This window comes from Alternaria atra, assembly GCF_907166805.1.
Source record: "Alternaria atra isolate CS162 genome assembly, contig: 21, whole genome shotgun sequence".
NCBI classification, from domain to species: Eukaryota; Fungi; Ascomycota; class Dothideomycetes; order Pleosporales; family Pleosporaceae; genus Alternaria; species Alternaria atra.
The window spans coordinates 4,104,227-4,118,699 of NW_025091319.1; the positions used below are offsets into that span (position 1 = coordinate 4,104,227).

Here is a 14,473-nt window from a genome sequence, read left to right on the forward strand (position 1 = left end):
GCGCCTACTGATTATGATTCCTGCTCCATCTCAAAGTCGAAGTTGCCGAAATACACACAAAGTGCCTGCGCAACATTAGCACGTATTCAGCTTCATGGCGATATTAGCTGTATCATACCTTACTAGCGCCCATCAAAGTGTAATGTGCAACCTCTAGCTTTTTTCCATCTTGCCCATATCTCGCGATCTGATTGAGATCCGACGTTCTCGGCAGATACAGAACAACTTCTTTGCTTATCCTCGTGAAGCTTTTGTAGAGCGTTTCCAGGTTGTACGGCTCCATCTTACTCAGGTCGAAGACATCTTCCGCTCCGTATTCGGTTCCTATCTCGATCAGCATATTTCAGATGACGGTGTATTGGTCATACGAACCTCCCCATGGCGGGCTAGCGAACACGACGACATTGCTCTGACCAGAGAATCTATTGATGGCCGTGAAGCAATCTGCGTTGAGCCAGAAGATCTTGTTGCTCACACCATAGATCTCGGCGTTGTGCTTTGCACACTTCAGGGTCTTGGCGTCTTTCTCGATAGCGAAGACGCGCTCCCAACGGCCTGAACGCGCTAGTGCTATGGCGTTACCACCGACACCGGCAAATGCATCGACAATGACAGTCTTGTCCTTGGGCGCTGACTCTGAGATGTGGGCTGCAATTTTGTTGGCTATGGGTTCTGGTGTCACACCGAACCACGCGTCTTCTGTCATCCATATGCCTTGGTCGTACTTTTCCCAGATCTTGAATCGTTGGTGCCAGTACCTACCAATGTTAGCCGCCAGGCTTCGCGAAAATGGTAGAAGATGAGCTATACTTCTTCAAGTGTTCAGGGAATTGTTCGACACGCGACCACTGGTCTACGCCTTTCTCATCCGGGTTTTCACTCATGACTATAGTGAGCACGATGTATGTCTTCCTGAAGGTAGTGTGTCTCCCGAACCTTGCAGGCAAAGAACACCAGTTAAGAAGATATGTTGATGATGAAAGCAAGCAAACAGTATAGATGAGTGAGAGCAATCCTGATACGCGTTACCTGGTTCGGGTTAGTCTGGACCAACGCAACTGCCTGGTCAAGAATTCGGTCGCTATACGTGACAGAATATATACGTTTGACTGACTGCAGACAATACAAAGGAAGAGAATGCTAATTTGGACTCGAGTCTTGGGCTAGAACGGCTCATCTCAATTCCAGTACAGGCACATCGCCATCCTTACTGCAGCTGCGCCCACTAGCGCGCCGCAGATCCTGAGCTATGGCCACCTTCCAAAACCTCCAAGTCATCAACAACGACATCTCCACCACCACAACTTCTCTTTCATCGTCTTCATATAACAACTCTTCAGAGGAAACATCAACGTCACAGCCTCTCATAATGTCCATGTTCGGAGCGCTGAATCGCTTCATATCGCGATTAGACGCCGCACCTCTCAACGAAGAGCAGCAGTCTGCTACCAATGGCGCATACGGATTTCAGGTGCTGAGGAATGCCAATTTAGAAGTCCCTCTGGAGCCGTGGTTTGATTTCGTCATTGGAATCAATGGGCGAACTATTGTATGTACAATCCCACCTGATTGAGAGGCAGCAGCACGCGAAATAAGAGAGCCGAGAAGTTGAAAGCCCGCGAAATGGTGTGAAGAGTTGTAAGAGGGACGTGGGACGGCTGGCAATAAGTGGAATACGTGGATGTCGTACTGACTTTGTGATTAGGATAATCCTGACCCAAGCCTCTTCGCGACAGAGGTGCGGAACTGTGCTGGCACAACGATTAGTCTGGGTGTATTTAGCGCAAAGGTAGGTTGGGATTGCCCTTTTGCGTATCACGATGCATGCGATCAAGCTTTACTCACTTTCTCATTTCACAACACCAAAAACACAAACTAGTCTTCATGATTGATTTTGCATGGTCATCTCATTTAATATTTACGTATCTAACACCCTCTACAGGGCCAAAAGATCCGGGAAGTCTATCTACAAATTCCCGCCGACCAGCCTACACTAGGCATCTCCCTGCAATGGTCTCCACTTTCCATTGCAGAAGACGTCTGGCACATCCTAGACGTGGCTCCCAACTCGCCCGCCGACGCCGCGGGGTTGCTTCCCTACGGTGACTACGTCATTGGCAGCCCTGAAGGGCTTGTGCGCGGCGAGTCCGGCTTGGGTGAGCTTGTTGAAGACTTCCTGAACAGACCGTTGAGACTATACGTGTACAACCACGAATACAACGTCACCCGGCCTGTTACCATTACGCCAACGCGCAACTGGGGCGGTGAGGGTGCGTTGGGTTGTGTTTTGGGCTTTGGCGCTTTGCATCGCATCCCAGCGGGGTTGGACGAGCCGCCGCCAGCGCCTGGGGAGACGTTCTTCTCCACGGGCGATGCTAGCGGGGCTACTTCGTTCGACGAGAAACGCCCTTTGACTGGCTCCATTGATTTTCCTGCCGCTCAGCCCCAAGGTGCACCGGCGGAGTTGTTTGTACCGGCGAACATGGCGCTACCGTCGAAATCTCCGCCGCCTCAGGGTACGGCGCCCCCTCCGAAGAGGAAAGGCAGAGCGCACCATGTAGCTAGCCCCGCGGGTGGTGGCGGTGGTGGGCTGGACGACTACTTCAAAGAAGGCGAGCAGAAGAGTCTAGAGCAGGACTATGCACCAAAGAAAGGCAGTGGCGTGCCTCCGCCTCCCAAGGTTGGCGGTCCGCCTAGAGGTCCGCCAAAGAGTGGTAGTGCGAGCAGGACAGGCACACCAGTACAAAGTGACGGCAATGCGGAGGGTACAGCAGACTCGGAAGCAGCGTAAGCTTGACTTGGGATTAGTACCTCATCTCAGAGAAGATCAATGACAACAACATACCTTTGAGAATACTACAATCCTCTTTGCTTCCTCATGTCCTCATACCCTCATTCACTCCTCAGCCTCAAAGTCTAGTTCTTCCCTGAATCGACTCATCCTTCGCTGTTTCTTCTCTTCTACACTCTCGTTGCTCGCATTGCTTGCTTGCGACATGTACGAGTCAACTCTAGCTTGCACTTCAGGCCTTTTCACAGCTCCGCCAACGCCCCCTTCTTTGCGTCCGTTGATCTTTTCAAAAGAAGATACTTGCGGCGAGGTAGGTGATTGGTCTGGTGAAGAATCCGGAGAGGAAGGAGACAGAGAGGTTTTGAGTTTGGTAGTCAGGGTACGAAAGATAGGCATGTTGAACGATTGTCGTAGATATTCGTAGTAAGTTTTGTTGAAGTTGATGATCGCAGTTGTTTGGTATGTCAAGTGGTTGGTAGATGGTAGTAGTGATATCGAGGCCCGAGTATTTGCATGTATCCAATCGATGTGTAAGCCAGTGTAAGTTGTTGGCGAAAAGGAAGCAACAACGATAGTATATCGACAAACAAACAGTAGTAATATCCCAACGGAAAATGCGCCAACAAATGCGAGGCACACGACCACTCTAAATACCCTTTCCCCCACCACACACACACTCACATACCCAGCGCATAACCGCAATCCCAATGCAGCCCACAGCCCCAGCACACCACGTCAGGGGGCCGGGCGCCACCCCGGGCTATACCCAATCCACGCAACTCCCATAGCCGCAACGACCCAACTATCAATAAACACCCGCAGTAGTTTCAAACCACAGGTTCCATGCAAACCATAAAACGAGTGTGCGTCTAGACCGGCATATTCGTAGTATGTGGGTACCTGGGTTGAGGATGCAAGGCCAGACCCTGCGCTAGCTATTGCCGATCGCCATAACACCGTGTCTGTTCCTGGCCCAAACCTACGTAGTAGCGAGGGAGTCCCATGGTAGCTGGGTATTCCCGAGGCGACTATGGGCATTTGTTTTCGCTGATATGGGAAAGACGTTATGAGCCTCTCTTGGATAGATTATCTAATTGCGAACAAGCTTCATGCAATGCCGATCAGAGAAGTGCACTCCTATGCCCAGCGCCGAAGGGTGCCCGGAAACAACTGGCGTTAGAACTGGAGCTGGACATGTTGTGTTGTTACGGTCAGGTAAAGCGATTGGCTATACAGCGGGGTAAAAGGAGAAAGGCTTGGCTTTTTTTTCCGCTGGCGAAAACGGACAGTTACGGACTACACCGCCATATGTGCTTTGCCGGCTTTAATCTGCTGCGATGGTTCTACTGCTATTGTGATTGGCGTATCTGAGCAAAACGGGCGCAGGCGAAAGGATGTTGACAGCAGGAAACAATGTCGAGGCAGTCATGAGACGTTTGCATCCAACCCTCCCAAAGGTGTCACGAGTCCATTTCACCCGGCCAACCTTCTGCTGTGCCCTCGCTCGCACCAACCCTCCAGATCTGCACGAGCCTGGGTCTAACGACAATCGATGATGAGATGTATCGACGCGCTCGGTACAGGAATACAGAACGAAACATATCTAGTCGTCCTTACAAGTTAAGTTGGCCACTGCTCCTCCGCGGCCCCCTTTGCATCGTAACATCGGCGCCACGTCCGTTGACTTTCCGGAACCGATGCCATCTCTCATACCCAATTATCCACATCGCTCCAGTCCCTGCAGCAATGACTGCCAAAATAGACATTTTCCGTCCTCCACCCCGTGGAAAACTCCCCCGGTTCAACTGTTGAGGTAGTTTGTAATCTCCACTTCGTGTTCTTTCGTAATCGAAAAGTCCGGGTCATCTAGACCGCTCAAGGCTTGAATCAGGTGGGAAACAGTCGGTTCGCGTACCGGTAGTGTTGCGCCCGGTAATGACGGGAGTCTCCAAGGCTCCACCAGCTGACACCTCTGACGTCCACCGATTCTTCAACCAAACTGTGGTTCATTCACCGCATGTTCCCCCTGCCGAACTGGTGCCGAATCGGTCCCAGAAAATGCTCTCACAAGCTCTATTGATGCTGATACCTAGGACGCTATCAACGAGAGTGCGGAATCAAAGGCGGAATGAAATGCGCAATGTGCGCTGAAAGGGACGATTAGTGCAGCAGTAAACTCGAGCGTCGAAGATGGAAACATATGAGGCGTAAGTACACCTAGGAATTGTATTCGCAGGTAAATCTATCTCTGCGACCTCTTTGTGAGGGAGTGATACCCAATTGGGCTCCTCATGACGACCAAATCAAAACTCCGACTTGCTTTTCGAGCAGTCTATCCAGAACGAGCCACCCAAAACGAAATATTTGAACGCCCATGTGGCTCGTGGAGCTAACTATAGTTGCAAACGGGCCGGAAACAGGCACAAGGCCAAGGGAAAGTCTGGGGTACGCAAAACAAACGCCTTACTATGATGTAATGCCCAAAACGCCATGGATAGCCTTGCTTCATCTTATATCGAGTTGGAAAGGTTTGAACTTGGCTCCAATAGTGCTGCATCGCGGACACGTCGGCACCCGACCACGATTGTGCTCACTAACAAGTACATCTACGCACTCTTGACACAGGCCGCAGATGCATTCGGAACATGCATAGCTGTCTCGCAATATGGATAATTTCCGGCATGCAGCGCAGTATATTTGCACTGGGAAAAGAGAGCTAGGAGAAGAATCGGACAGACCTTGGGAAGGCATATGGAAAGTTTGGCCGGACATGGCTGATTCAATGGAGGACTCGACGGAAGGGAAAGGCTGGAGATCCGACATATCCGGGGGTGGAGGCGTCAAGGCGTTGTTCAATGGTGATGCGGTGTATGACTGAAGTTGTGAAGCAAAGTTGAAGGGAGGTAGAGAGGTTCGGTTGTTCATCATGTGAGGGGATTGATTTGGCGATTGTGGCACCTGTTCATGTTAGACGACGTGGTATAGTAGCGTGTGATACCAACCGGTGTAAGATCTCGACTGTCCTCTTCTGTGGCTGAAGCTGCGGCATCAATCAAGTCTTCCCATCGTTTGCCCATGATAGCCGCAGCTGTTGCCGGCTCAGCTGAGTAAGCCTTCCTGTCGTAGCTCAGCCTGCGGGAATAGTCCTTGGACTTCTGCCGCTCATGTTTTCCCCGACGAGCATTCTGACCTATAGATGACTTGCGAGGTCTGTTTGGTTTGAGAGAGTGGGCGCCTGGTGGCAGCGTTGAGGAGCGCCCGGGAGGCGAACGTGCGAGGGAGGAAGGTAGCAATTCTTGCTGTATAGAGGTAGAAGTATAGTAAGGTTCTTCGGCATTGATGTGTTGTTCTATGGTGGTAGGAGCGAATCGTGCGCGAGGTCTATAATTCTTTGAGTCTGGGTCGGATGCCGCGTCCTGTTCACAGCAGTTGTTAGCTTGGCCTTATGCAGGGAAGCTGCACAGCGGCTTCATACCGGATCTGAGTCCCAGTCGTACTCGGCACGATGGTTGTGTAACGAGGCCAGGGCAGCTGCAGCGGTTGCAGCGGGTAAGAGCGACGGTCGGCGCATCTCGTCCGATGTGCGAACATGGTTGGTACCGAAGTCGGTCTCGAAGAAGGAATTGTGTTCGTTGCCGCCATAATCGTACGTCTGCTGGGGTGCTGCTGAGGTTGTTGCCGGTGGAGGCGGGCGTCTTTCTTGTGGTGGTGTGTTGACCATCAACATGAAGCTCTCCTACGAGTAGGAATGCCGCGTCAGCAAGAGGTTTGCATAGTGTTGGTCATGGAAAAGCCTACCTCAGTTGCCGGCAACTTGGAAATGTAGTGCTCCGGATGGGCACGGCGGATGTGCTCCTGCATGGACCGAAAACGCTTCTCCTACGCATGGTGTGTTAGTCTGCACCTGGGAGCTCTGAAGCCTTGACGCTTGCTATGACGTGAAAGAAGGATGGCGAAAACTTACGCCAGTGCAGCGCTTGCGACAGGCGGAGCTGTCATGGTTGCGCAGCGGGCAAACAACGACATTGCTCTCGTCGCTGACGGAGAAGGAGCTCGTCAGCGGTGCTGCGCGCGACGGAGGCATGGCTGCGAGCATCAATGGCAGAAGCTTCCCAGAGAAGCAATGGCACGTGAAAAAGCTGGGCGCTGGGACAGAGAAGCTCTATTGGAGCTTGCGCAGCTTCGGATGAAGGCTACAATGTCGGTAGAGGCTGGTGTGGTGACTACGGCGGGTTGGTGAAGAAGCTCTGAGCTGAAGTTGCTGCTACTGCGGATAGACGTAACTGGATGCGGGGCAGCTGGGAACAGCGGCGGGGCTGGAGAGAAAGTGATGAAATAGTGGCTGTGTTCAAGAGTCACGATTGAACCATGAAAGAAGAAGCAAATGGTAGTGCACCGCTGCCGTCAATGTAGAGCTCTATCGCCACGACCAGCTCGAGCGGATGAGCAATCAGACGGCTGCCCTGGAGCTGAGGCGAAGAAGATAGCTTGGAGAGCTTCGTGCTGCCCAATGACCTACCGCTTGAATGGGGATTTGCGCGCTCCAATCAGACGTGGCCGTGATCAAGGCGACTCATAATCAACTAGACGGCGCAGAAGCCTTCTCACAGCTCAAGTCCCGTGCATGCAAGAAATTTTGACCAATGCGAACTATTGCTCGGACTCTTCAGCAGCACATCGGCTACGGCGCCATGAAGATTTTGCTCTTCGAATGCCGAGCTAGATCCAGTTTCGGCCGGCAGAACCAGGAAGCTGCACTTGGTTGCAGGGAGCTGCATCTACCACATTTCGGCGGCGGGCTTTGGGTTGAGGATGAGGTGGTGGGTGGGAAACGTCAGGGAAGAAGGGAAAGAGGAGCGAAGACGACACACGCGACGACGAGCTTTTGACGCGCCGGGGGTGGAAATTGTTGAGTGACAGGAGCAGCACCGTCTTGCTATTGCTTTCTAAATGCGTCACATGCGTCTCGTCTGCACCTGCTGTTTCTCCCCCAATGCTCGTCTGCGACTACCATGCTCGCGTCAACCTTCCAATGCATTTGCTTCTGCGGCCGTTCCAAGGCGAAGGCGCACGCCCATAATCATCATGGACAAGGGCATCACAGACTGACACGGCATCGCCGCAGCCTGTGGCCTCGTCCTCTTCTCCTCACATGTCTTGCGTTACTGTTGCATCGTCGTGCGCTTTGCCGACATTGTCTTGCACTTGTCTTGCGTTACCATGGCACTCTCCGTCGAGTCGTTAAATGGAGACACTTCCTTTCTCCTTACCTTTGATCCACCCGCTGCCCCACTATCGTCACCAGGGTTGTTCCCAGGCTCCTTTACGATTCTGGTTGACCGTAAGTCTTTGAGGATCGGGGTCTGCGACGATGCATGACATGACAATCTGTAAACACGTGCTAATCTATTCTCTGAGCAGCCTGGCTGTCAGGACCGTCCATCATCCTAAACTCCATCTTCTCGCATTCTGAGCAGAGAGCCAAACCGTCCATCTCGAGCCTCAAAGACCTTGACCGCGAACCCGATCTCGTGCTTATATCCCAAGACAAACCAGACCACTGCCATGAAGCTACATTGCGCCAACTCCCACCAGACTCGGAAGCGACTATTCTAGCCATCCCATCTGCTGCCAGAAAGATTCGTTCGTGGAAACACTTCCGTCCCGGCCTGGTGCATGCTCTGCCGAAATATGTCGAGGGCGAGGGTCGATCTATACATCGCATAGTGATACCGCCGCCGTCTCCCCGGGGGACGTGTGGTGAAGTGACGGTGACTTGGATTCCAGCAAAGCGTGACCTCTCTAAAGTACACCATGCCATCGGGATAACCTATCGGCCTCCGTGTACTGTGCTTTCGTCGCTGAGTCCAATGCACTATATCGACCTGCCTATGAGCCCGCCCCCTTCGCCACGGTCTCAGATGACCATTGCCTCATCGCCCTGCACAATAGTGCCGTCGCCCTACAATGATCGTGAGAAGACCTTGTCCGTCATCTACTCGCCTCACGGTGTTTCCTACGACGTGATTCGTCCCTACGCAAGCTCATACCTTGTCTCAGAATCCGCCCTTCCCCTCACGGCGCTTCTGCATTCTTTCGACTGTGTCGAGAATCCGTGGTGGCTTGGAGGCAACATATCCGCTGGAAGCCCCGGTGGCACGGAGATTGCTAAGAGCTTGTATGCCAAAGCTTGGATCTCTGCTCACGATGCAGACAAAGACAATCGCGGCTGGGCAGTCAAGTTGACCCAGATTGCGCAGCACGCGGTTGATGAAGTGAAGAAGATGGTGGACGAGGGTGTTGTTAGGAAGACACTCCCTAACACTGAGATCATCACTCTGAGCTCTGGGGAGAAACATCGGATCGCTGTGGGATGAGCATGGCGCCATTATCAAAAGCCCGAGGTTACTGCTTGTCCAGATTGTTCGGCTGATACAGGACCGACTACCCCCGAGGAAAGGTTTTGGAGATGTTGCCATCTCGAATCACATCTCAGGCTCACATTAGAATGTTGAGGCTTGTCACTACCAGAGTCGCGTGGTTCGAGCGTTGGAACCGACACTGGTGATTGTGTTTGGTGTTCTTGAGGGCAGCATGTAGGGAAACGCAAGGAGGCTAGCGTCGCGAGCGCTGATCTTGGCCCTTGGGTGCTGATACTCAGCAGAGATGCACTCTCTTGATAACAAATCACCCAATCAGTGTAGATCTGTACACGGCTGGATATGCGGGGAATACCGTACACGTACAATGTGGAGTACTGTATTGTCGAGATGGTTGTTGCGCATTCTACTGCTATGTTGGGCGGACGAAAACAGGGCTGGGTTAGGCGGGAGATTGGCAGTGGAGCTGGTACTAAATAGTGCCGACTATGGACGAGTGAGCAAAGTCCGGCGCAGGGCAAAGGCCGGCTCGCACTCTCTGTTGTCCGGTGCGCGACGCGACAAGTCCAGCTTGGTGTGGAAAATAAACCTTCTCCTTTGCAACGGTGTCAGAGTGGTTAAGAATAGGCTTGTTTGAGAGCCACAGCATGACGCCGTACCCGGGCTGCTGGGACTATTGGTGTGGCTGAGGGATGCATGCCGAGTGTTCTTAATCCAGACGCGCAATCTCCCTCTACGGAGTTGCGGAATGTAGAAACGGCGTGCATATATCGCGTTGGCATGGCATGAAGGGTGTGAAAAGTAGCGCAAAGAAGCGAGGAATCGAATGAGGCAGGTCCGACTGCATCCAAACTGTCTTGATTCACAATGCGTCAGGCCCTTGTTCATGCTTCTGGTGGCTTCGCAGCATGCAATAAGGCACGATCCACCTGCCAAGGCTAGCGCAAGACGGAAGTCGGATCGCGGCGAGTGAAGGGCTGACGAGCGCAGTGCCAACTATTCGCACGAGCATCACCAGCTCCGACTCCTGGCTGCAGACCACACACCACGCCCATTCTTGTCACCACCATTTTCCTTAGCACGATCCCATTGATTGAGCGCCCTGCCGTCCGTCTCGCCTCTCCCCAACGTCGGCTCTTCTCTGGTAGTCTCTGACGGCGCTGCGCTACGCAATCCCCCGGACGACGCCCAACCCGACCCTTCACAAGCCACCCCTCGTACACACACACACTGGCTTCTCACGCTTCCTCGCCGACCCCTCCTCCGCAGCACTCGGGGAAGGCTGCCTCTTTGATGAGCGTAACCATCCATGAGTCGCAGATGATGCCCTCGTATGGCGCCGAAGCAACCGACCGCCCATCCTTTGCCCATGCACAAACAACATCAACACCGCCCGCGCGCACGCCCTCAGACCGCTCACCCCCCAATGGCAGCTCCACCGCGATGAACGGGAAGCTGTCCAACGGCCGCCCGACCCGGCCAGCGAGCATCGACAAGCGCCTGTCGCAGGAAGAAGGCCGCCATGGCAGGGGTAGAGGAGACTACATGGACGCTGACAGCTTCAACACCAACCGCTCGCCCGACACGCAGCGACAGTCGAGCGAGCGGCCGAGCCGAGACGACGGCTACTTTGCCTCGATCCACAGCAGCAAGACGAAGGACCGCCTTTGTGGCAGCACCACCCATGTCGAACTCGGCCAGGTAGATGCCCTCGATGGCACCAAAGAAGCAAGCAAGGACTTTTACGTTCCGCACGTCGGCTCCATGGCCAACACTACCACGTCACCGTCGCCGCAGCAGCAGCAGCCCGATGAGGGCACGTCCAGCCTGCAGATACCGACCCAACCGCATCGCGTCTCCTCCCCACCTGCCTTCAACCACAACAACGCCAACGCCAACCCCTCGCAGCAACGCCAGGGCCTGCAGCAACGCCACACCCTCGAGGTCCCCAAGTTGCAGACATCGCGCGCCCGCGAATCCCAGAATAACACCGACGACGTCATCAGCGCAAGTGGGAGGTTCTCGCCCTCCACGCCGCACCGACGGAGAGGCTCCATGTCGCTTGTGCGTAGGACCACACGCTCCGTCAACTCCGATGTGCATCTCGACGAGGTGCCCCAGGACGATGATGCCGCGCGCTGGGCTGAACACATCCGACAGAAGCGAGCAAGCAAGAGGAAGCGCAAAGAGGACGAGGACGAGGACCGCGTCGTAGTGGGCACCAAAGTGGACCAGAACCACGTCAACTGGGTCACTGCCTACAACATGCTGACGGGTATCCGCTTCACCGTCTCGCGAACCAACGCCAAGATGGACCGAGATCTTACCGATGCCGACTTTGACGCGAAGCACAAGTTCTCGTTTGACATGTACGTGCCGGCTGGTTTTCCTTACAACATCACGCACCTGTTCGAGTTCAGCTTCACTTCGTCTGCCAGACCTGTCATTTCTTCTCCTCTGCTCAACACTAACATTCTCACAGAACCGGTAACGAGCTTACTCCTTCCGCCAAATACGACTTCAAGTTCAAGGACTATGCCCCATGGGTCTTCCGCCATCTCCGCACTACCTTCAAGCTCGACCCTGCCGATTACCTTGTGTCGCTAACAAGTAAATACATCCTTTCCGAGCTCGGCTCCCCGGGCAAGAGCGGCAGCTTTTTCTATTTCTCTCGCGACTACAAGTACATCATCAAGACTATCCACCACGCCGAACACAAGTTCCTTCGCAAGATCCTCAAGGACTACTACAATCATGTACAGGAGAACCCCAATACCCTACTTTCTCAATTCTATGGCCTGCATCGCGTAAAGATACCCTATGGACGCAAGATCCATTTTGTCGTCATGAACAATCTGTTTCCTCCGCATCGAGATATCCACCGCACTTTTGATTTGAAGGGCTCGACGATTGGGCGGGACTTCAAGGAAGACAACTTGGCGACGAACCCTCGCGCAACACTCAAGGACCTCAATTGGTTACGCAGAAACCAGCATCTCGAGCTGGGGCCGTCGAAGAAGAAGATGTTCATCGAGCAGATGCAGAAGGACGTGAAGTTGCTGCAGCGCCTACACATAATGGACTACTCACTTCTCATCGGTATCCACGACCTAGAGAAGGGCAACGAGGAGAATCTGCGTGACAAGACACTCAAGGTCTTCTCCCCAGGTGGAGAGGAGGCACCAGAGCCACAACCGAACCAGCTCATGCGTACACCCTCCAAACTGGAGAGCGCTCGGAAAGCAAGGGAACTGAGGCAGATGGTCAAGACACAGAAACCAGTACCAATGGGTCAGACCTCGAGCAAGATGCCGGATGAGCTAGAAGATCCTAACCGGAACTTTTACTTCTATTCCGACGACGGTGGCTTCCGAGCTACTCACGAAAACAACGCCCCTGGAGAGGAGATCTACTACCTTGGCATCATCGACTGTCTGACACACGTAAGTTTGCAACGTGGTGCACTTGTTGTAGGATGCTAACCATCCTCCAGTACTCGCTCATCAAACGCATGGAGCACTTCATCAAAGGCATTGCTAACACGGAATCTCAAATATCTGCTATACCCCCTGAACGCTATGGCGATCGATTCATCAAGTTCATCAGTGGTGTTACCAAAACCAAAGAAGCGGCCGACCGCGAGAAGATGGAAGAGGCCACGAACGATCTCAACGAGCTGTCACTTGACGGTATCAACCGATCTTCGACCGACCGTGTTATCGAGAAGGCGGAGCACCAAGCTGATCGCTCGCGGCGACAAGGTCATGGGGAGGAGAATGTACCGAATCTGCATATGAGGGCGGTACGTAGTCCGTCTGCGGAAAGAGGAGAGATTGGAACCACTCTTCCTGTGGTCGAAGAGGCTGGTGAATCTTCAAGTGTTGGCGGGCACAGCAACCGGAGCGCTTCAGATGCCGCTCATGCTATAACTACAAGCAACAATGAGGCTTCACCCCCACCGCCACTCACAGGAGCACCCTACCTCGGCCCTCCGCGGCTTGAGTCCAGAGCCAGGTCAACATCAAGAGAAAGGGATCATTCACAAGGCAGGCCGCCGCCAACACCGCCAAAGGACTCTGGCACAGCAAGTAGCGATGGTCGCCCACCTACACCAGCAAAGGATGCCGAATACATGCCTAACAGGCACTCTGGGCCCCCCACACCACCGAAAGAGGACAAGAGAGGGACAATACCTAGATCCTCTCTGGACAAGGATCTACCGCGAACACCCTTGGAAACCACCATCACAGTCAACTAAGCTCGCCAATGGATCTTATCTTAACACGTCATCTCGTTTTACCTTTTTATACAACGCCTTTTGCATACCGCCTGGTCAAATACCGGGCTTTTCCTTTGTCGCTTCCTTGCGTCGCGAATGCATGATACCATGAGCCGCCGCCCATTGTTAAAGGGCGTCGATCCGCTCCTGTTTTTCCTTTGTTAATTTTCCTCTTTTTTGGAGCCATGTGGCTTTTCTTCTTTTCGTATTTTTGGATCACGGAATCGGAACGGATGGCCTGTAGTACATTTCTTACTTTTTTTTCTCCCATCGCAATCGAACTCGCGGTGTCGGTACATGGAGTTGAATGCCACTCTCGGTTCATGTAGGATAGCTCTCTATCAAGTGGTGGAAGGAGGTGATAATAGCAGTTAGTGTCTTTGGTGTGAAGTGCTGTTGATATTAACAAGGGAAGTGCGAACGGGAAGAGAAGAAGAGGCAGGTATGCTGACTTGGGGAGAGACCGAGGGGAAGGCTTGGTGGCATATCTGGTAGATAGACGAAAGAAATAACAAATGCATATAATAAATAACAGGACCTCTTTCTCTACCTCTCGTTATAACAATGTAGACAAAAGAAATTACAACGACCAACAGCATCTCGCAAGTGTTCACACGTAGTGTTTCTGAGTGCCTAATTATTTCAAGACACCAAGAGATACAAAATCAAGTTCTACGGAATCAGGCCGGCCATTTCGTTATAGTCATGCGACTGGATTAGCACGTCGTCCTTTTCTCGACACCTGTCCTTAAATACATTGAGTATCACATGGCGTTTTATTCTTTGCGAAAGCAAATGTGACGGGTTATCACGATATACCAACTTACATGTATTCAAATAACATGTTTACACCGTTCTCTACGTTCGATCTGATACAGCCGTCGCAGTTGGATTATACCAGTATCTGACCCATGGTGCTTCGAAGAAGAGGTGCTGAATTATCCAGGGGTGATTATCTTCGCTACAATAGTATACTATATATTTCGGTCAGACTCAAGTCTTGACTTCAACAAACAGTATTCC

General features: G+C 52.8%; 5 protein-coding genes across 5 annotated transcripts; 3 read left to right on the forward strand and 2 right to left on the reverse strand.

Annotated features, from left to right (window-relative positions):
* Window positions 1–11: 11 nt before the first annotated feature.
* On the reverse strand, window positions 12–884 carry ALTATR162_LOCUS1794 (uncharacterized protein; the record flags this gene model as incomplete). Its single annotated transcript, XM_043309392.1, has 4 exons — window positions 12–65; window positions 119–324; window positions 373–758; window positions 811–884. 4 exons carry the CDS (start codon window positions 882–884, stop codon window positions 12–14), a joined length of 720 nt encoding a protein of 239 aa, XP_043165327.1.
* Window positions 885–1,249: 365 nt separating this feature from the next.
* ALTATR162_LOCUS1795 (uncharacterized protein) lies at window positions 1,250–2,630 on the forward strand (the record flags this gene model as incomplete). Its single annotated transcript, XM_043309393.1, has 3 exons — window positions 1,250–1,549; window positions 1,943–2,516; window positions 2,566–2,630. 3 exons carry the CDS (start codon window positions 1,250–1,252, stop codon window positions 2,628–2,630), a joined length of 939 nt encoding a protein of 312 aa, XP_043165328.1.
* A 7-nt stretch (window positions 2,631–2,637) lies between these two features.
* On the reverse strand, window positions 2,638–6,875 carry ALTATR162_LOCUS1796 (uncharacterized protein; the record flags this gene model as incomplete). The annotated part of the gene is made up of 8 exons (XM_043309394.1): window positions 2,638–2,792; window positions 2,846–2,856; window positions 2,901–3,114; window positions 5,530–5,749; window positions 5,794–6,207; window positions 6,267–6,527; window positions 6,590–6,670; window positions 6,756–6,875. The coding sequence occupies 8 exons, from the start codon at window positions 6,873–6,875 to the stop codon at window positions 2,638–2,640; spliced, it is 1,476 nt and encodes a 491-aa protein (XP_043165329.1).
* Window positions 6,876–8,011: 1,136 nt separating this feature from the next.
* Window positions 8,012–9,168, forward strand: ALTATR162_LOCUS1797 (uncharacterized protein; the record flags this gene model as incomplete). The annotated part of the gene is made up of 2 exons (XM_043309395.1): window positions 8,012–8,132; window positions 8,213–9,168. 2 exons carry the CDS (start codon window positions 8,012–8,014, stop codon window positions 9,166–9,168), a joined length of 1,077 nt encoding a protein of 358 aa, XP_043165330.1.
* Window positions 9,169–10,614: 1,446 nt separating this feature from the next.
* On the forward strand, window positions 10,615–13,429 carry ALTATR162_LOCUS1798 (uncharacterized protein; the record flags this gene model as incomplete). The annotated part of the gene is made up of 3 exons (XM_043309396.1): window positions 10,615–11,600; window positions 11,654–12,614; window positions 12,665–13,429. 3 exons carry the CDS (start codon window positions 10,615–10,617, stop codon window positions 13,427–13,429), a joined length of 2,712 nt encoding a protein of 903 aa, XP_043165331.1.
* Window positions 13,430–14,473: the final 1,044 nt, after the last annotated feature.